At 50.9% G+C, this 5,804-nt stretch overlaps 1 protein-coding gene across 1 annotated transcript; it reads right to left on the reverse strand.

Moving 5' to 3' along the window:
* Positions 1 to 515: 515 nt before the first annotated feature.
* On the reverse strand, positions 516 to 2,470 carry irx4b (iroquois homeobox 4b). The gene is made up of 5 exons (XM_028964502.1): positions 2,310 to 2,470; positions 1,835 to 2,095; positions 1,490 to 1,596; positions 1,075 to 1,394; positions 516 to 982 (listed from the first exon to the last, which is right to left on the reverse strand). The coding sequence occupies exons 1-5, from the start codon at positions 2,340 to 2,342 to the stop codon at positions 600 to 602; spliced, it is 1,104 nt and encodes a 367-aa protein (XP_028820335.1). The 5' UTR covers positions 2,343 to 2,470; the 3' UTR covers positions 516 to 599.
* Positions 2,471 to 5,804: the final 3,334 nt, after the last annotated feature.

The following is a 5,804-nucleotide window of genomic DNA, read 5'->3' on the forward strand; positions in this document are numbered from 1 at the left end:
TATTCTGAAATTTTTGGAAATGCATGTTTTCATAAATAGTTCAACTGCCTAAAAAGTCAGGTTCTCACGGTCTTTCTCCCTGTGTCGTCACGTGTCCGTCCAACTCGAACAACGGAAAACGCGGCAAACATCGCGAAAAAAGTCCACAACTAAAGGCTCTTCCACAAAGTGGCCCTTTATTTTCACGCCCAAGCCCCTGTGAACAAGACGCATCGTTTTATTTTAATTTCGTTTGTGCAACGGTGATCTATCATACAGACGTGTCCACTGGAAAGAAAGCAGGATTTTATATATATATATATATTTCTATATTTCTATTAAGTGGGCTCAGCGGCCTCATGTCTGTTTTCTCAGTGAGAAAACGTTATTTTCTGTATCGTGCTACACAGCTTTTCACTTTTCTTTTCTTTTTTTTTTTTTTTACAAAATGCTTTAAAAAACAAAAATAATAATCAAGTGGAGAACATCATACCAACACCGATAATCGGATCAATATCTTTTAAAACCAGAACACGTGTCGCTTCGTCCTTTTTTTTTTTAAAAAGAGCTTTAAAATATTCCTCTTTTATTCAAGTTTTTGCGTCCTTTTTTGATATAAGTTAGGGGGTCTCCGAGTCCGGGTCGGGACCGGGTCCGGTCCAGAACACGCCCTGGTGCAAAGTGCTCTGTCGGAATAAGGGCTCGGGGAAGACCCCGTCCACCCAGTTCCTGAGGACGGAGACCGGGGAGTCCCGGTGCCGGTGCATGCAGGACGGGTACTCGGCGGCGGTCTGGGCCAGGGACCAGATTTTGGGTTTGGTCCCCGACCTGGGCTGCTCCGCCTGGTAGAATTCCTTGGTGGCCTCCGGGACGGGCGGTTCCTCCAGGCGGCGCTCGTCCCTCGGACGCCGCTTCGGGTCGCACTCGGACCCGTCCGAGTCCATCAGGTCGAAGTCCTCCAGGTCGCTGTGCGCCAGGTCCGCGTCGACCGCGACCCGACTGTCTGGAAGCACAATTTGGGGGATAAGAAGGTCACCCAGATGCAGCTCCTCCATCAATTATTACAACGATTAATAAAGCACCGATTTCACCAACCGTGGAAGTCCTTGTCGGACTTGGTGTTCTCCTCTTCAGCAGCCCCTGCGTCGTCGCTGTCGCCGTCGCAGCCCTTGTCCTCCGAGCTCTTGGTGCGCGGCGACCACGTCATCTTGTTCTCCTTCTTGAGCCTCCGGCGCGCGTTGGCGAACCAGGTGGACACCTGCGTGAGGGTCATCTTGGTGATGATGGCCAGCATGATCTTCTCGCCCTTGGTGGGGTACGGGTTCTTCTTGTGCTCCTGCAGCCAGGCCTTCAGGGTGCTGGTGGTCTCCCGCGTGGCGTTTTTCCTTCTCGTCCCGACGTCCACCGATCCGTATCTGGGTTAAAACCGAGAAGGACCATTAGTTCACCTACCGACCTTCTAAACATCTAACTCAGCAGCACAGTAAAGCTCCTCTAAACGCAGTGTTACCCGAATCGGTCGTACTGGTATTGTCCAAAGGCGTGGTCGTAGGGGTAGTAGGTGGGGGTCTGGGGAACCGCAGGCGTCGCCGCTCCGTCCTTCTCGTCCAGCCTTCCCTGCAGGAGACATGTCGCCTGGTTGAGAGGTCTGGAGAACCAGCCGCGCGTCTGAACGGAGGACGGGAGCTGTCCGTGGTGCTGATCTCCAACACACTGCCGCACACGTCGCGGAAAGTGACACGTAGGCGTCGCACTCGGTTTCTTTATGAACCACGTGATGTCTACACATTCTGCTCGCCCCGCAAAGTCCTGTTTTAATGCGTTTTAGTGAAAAGAAGAAGGAAGACGTCCTCACCAGCGAGTACAGCGCGCCGGGATCGGCTCCGTACGAGCTGTACGCCCCGCAGCCCTGCGCCCTGGAGTACGGGCCGCCGTACACGGCCGCGGCGTGGAGGTCGTACACCGGGCAGTAGAGCGAGGTCTGCGGCGAGGAGGACTCGGCCAGGGCCCTGCTGCTGCTGCTGCTGCTGGTGGTGGTGGAGGAGCTGCTGGTGGAGCTGCTGGTGGAGCTGCTGGTCTCACAGTAGCCGCCCAGACCGTTGGCGGCCATCAGAAACTGGGAGGAGGAGGAGGAGGAGAACATTCCTCTACGGTGGTCCAGAATATGAAGACTACATCTCACACTCTGGTGCCATCCTTACCAGACCAACTTTTTCAGCACTTTTTTTCAGCCTGGAAGCCCGTGCAGAACCCAGACTGGAGACTTTTTTCCCCAAGTGAAGTTGAGTTCGGAAGAAGGAGGAGATGAAGAAGGAGAAGAAGGCGCTTACCTGCGGCGTGGCGGGGTAGGAGTAGTAAGACATGGTCCAGCTCCGTCCCGACTGGATTTAGATGGATCCTCTTCCACGCATGACAAGAGAAAGTTCCTCCGCCGGACCGTGGAAGTGTCCTCTGAAGGAGGAGAGAAGCTGCGAGAAGGTCCGAGCCGCTTCACGTCTGGTCTGCAACGCGCATCCCTAAAAAAAAAAAAAAAAAGTATAAAACCGTCAGGAGATCGTTGTTTTTTAAACGCCGACGCGGGTGACGTCACGCCGCGTCACGTTTAAAGGGCCAGAAGCCGCGGAGAAGTTCTCGGCAACTTCTCGCCTCCTCGCCGAGTGAGCGGCGCTCCGGCTTCTCCGCGGCTCCGATCGCGACACCTGCCCGCGGGAACCAATCAGCATCGCGGGATTCTGACAGCGTGGCTGCCGATGATTGATGAGCGCCGAGGGCTCATTAGCATAATTGCTTCTCTCTCTCTCTCTCTCTCTCATTCTCTCTGTATGTACTTTTAAGCTCTGGCCCGCGATTGAATAACGTTTTACGGGGTTGCGCGTCTCCGTCCGAAAACGATCACATAACGATCACCGAGCAGGATCCCCGTAAATCACACGGACGGGACGCCTAATGAGACTTTTCCCGCGTTATTCTCCATCATCCCGGATATCACCCACCTGCTGTCCCCCCCACTAGACAGGTTTGCGTTGGTAGAGTTTTTATTCATACCTTTAATATAATATATACCTCTGAGTGAGCTCTCAGGCAGGTGTAAGAAATTGATTTATGGACGAAATTAGTCTAATTTGGCCAACGAACTGCTTTCATTCACATTACAATCTGTTTAATTGATATATATGGATATATATTGATATATATATCTGTTTAATTGATATATATGGATATATATTGATATACATATCTGTTTAATTGATATAACCAGACACCTGGACCCACCCTGGGTGTGTAGAGCATCCTTTGAATAAAAATGTGAAACCTTGACAGCCATCGAGCAGCATCTGCTGCGGAGTGGGTGAAGGAGTGGGATGGAAAATGTGTGCAAACGCTCACCTGTATATGAACCATATAAATATAGCACCATATGTAGCACTCATTTTTATTCATTTTTATTTGTGTCTTTGCTGTGCACTGTGGAAAAAAAAACAGATTTTCCAATATTAATAGAAATATTGGGCCTGGTAACCCAATCGTCTCTGAACCAGAAAACCACAAAGTCCCATTGTGTCTCTGGGAGGACCGTCTCGCTCTAATTAAGGTTGTCTGATCAGTGTGTGAATGTGAACACTTCACATTTCAATTAAACCGATTGTAATGCGATTGAAAGCAGTTCATTGGCCAAATTAGACTTATCGGAAGAGCACTTTGCCATATTTTGGGCATAAATCAACTTCTTACACCTGCCTGAGGGCTCAGTCACCTAGATAAAGACACTTTAAGAGGCTAACTGACGTTTTCCTGATATGCGGGCCGTCTCCATGCGTTTCGGCAGGGCTAAGAGGTTTAGCGTGTTACGGATCACTTAATATGCATTATGGATGAGGACGTTTCAGCGCATTTACCGAACACTTACTCCACCGGGTCCAGGTCCCCCCAACCGAACCCCTGGTTTATGGGCCAAAACAGCGGCGGCCGTCCACCAAACAGAGGCAGGCGTGTCCTGCACCCGTGTTTGTCCGGTCGTCTACCTGTGTAATCTCAGGTAAGAGGGTAGGAGGACACCTCTAGGTGTCCACACAATCATCTTCCGGGTCCTTCATCGTGTAGCCCATTTATTAATAATCCAGCAGGACTACTAAAATAGATCCTTATATACGTTACCATTCAAAAGGCTCATTGGGATCACCTCGTGCGGTGCACCGAAAAGACCAGCAAACCGTCCGAAATTCCTGATCCTGGTGGCTGGAGATGTCCGTTAATGGTGGAACAGCTACATGCGCGTAGAGCGGAACCTCCAGGTCCGTCACCTTAAACGAATGAATGCAGCTGCGCTGGTTAAAGCAGCTACGCCACTGGCCAAATTCACAACTCCAAAAAAATTATTTCAAACACTTTTATTTTCTTGTCCAACCCATTTTACGTTTATTTTTCATGAATAAAAGAGCACATTTCTAATTGACCTCAAACTTTGGAATGGTAGTGTGTATATGTGTGTGTGTGTGTGTGTGTGTGTGTGTGTGTGTGTGTGTGTATATATATATATATATATATATGCATAAAAAGACGGGAAAATGGAGAAGAAAGGGTGATTATGAAAAGGCAGGAAACAGGCCCCAGATGTGGGGAGAAGCGGTCTTGATCCCGACCCGCATCATTCACGCAGCAGTGGCGCCGCGGGAACATCCGCCATTAAAATTGGAATAGTTGTCGTGCGTTTCAGGTACGAGAGGTATTCAAATGAGCCCCTTGTTTTCCTGGCCGGTGATTGAAGGAAGTTGTGATTGGGTCCGGGGGAAGCTGCCAGAACGGTTCCGCGGCGCGCCGAGATTAACACGGCTCTCTCATTACGCGGCCTTTACGCCGGCTTTATGGCCGAGACGGGGACGTTTTCAGGCACACTTGTGTTCTCGGGGTGCATTATGAATGAATGATTGATGCGGGCCGAGAGGGCTCAGGTCCGAACGCGAACCCTAGTCTGGTATAAATATATAAGTACGGCGCTGAATATTCCAGGTGGGTAAAAAATAATGCCGTTTGGTGCGGTTTTTTTTAAGAGCAAGAATAACGTCTGCGGTTGTAGGTTTTTGATGAACGTCCAGCTATGAAGAGACGCGAAGAAAAGGTGCGGAGGGGGGTCTGCACCCAGGTGGAACCCTCGCAGGGCCCGGAGACGGCGAGACTGACAGCTTTCCTATGGCAGGAGGTCCGCCCAATTGCGTTCCACGATGCCGCAATATGGTGAGGCCAAAAAATGTTTTCCCCCCGTTACAGGCCCGAAAACAAATTGCGGGGCCACCGTTGAGTGACACGCTCCTCTCTGTAAATTATTTATTCCTTTCTCTCCGTCGCCCCGGAGCAGGGCCACCTTGGATTGAAAGATTCATTTCCGTCCGAGCGCCAAGGCGCCGACAACGGGGCTTGTTCGATACGCGGGCACTCCCCTCACCGGGGCAAATTAAATGTCATTCATTTGAGAGTGTGCCACCCCCCATCCTCCCATCCCCCGGGAACGTGTGACAGTGTGTGTGGGGGGGGGGTGTCGTCCTTGATTCGCCGGAGTCCCACAACAAGGATGGCCAGGACTATGTCGATATCTCGCTCTTCCCCTAAAACTTTCACTTTTTTTAATTCCCCCTTTTCCCTCCCTGTCCTGGTCTTTCTTTTCGCCGCTCTGTCTGGGGCAGATGAGGGAAGCCCGCAGAGCCCTTCACCCAGGCAGAAAATGGATGGGGGGGGGGGCACGGAGAGTACTTTCTTAGCTTCCACGTCCCCGGGGGACCGGTGTCAAGTGATCTTTGACACCTTTTACCCCCCTTTACATAAAAATCCTC

Source organism: Denticeps clupeoides, chromosome 20 (assembly GCF_900700375.1).
Source record: "Denticeps clupeoides chromosome 20, fDenClu1.1, whole genome shotgun sequence".
In the NCBI taxonomy this organism is placed as follows: Eukaryota; Metazoa; Chordata; class Actinopteri; order Clupeiformes; family Denticipitidae; genus Denticeps; species Denticeps clupeoides.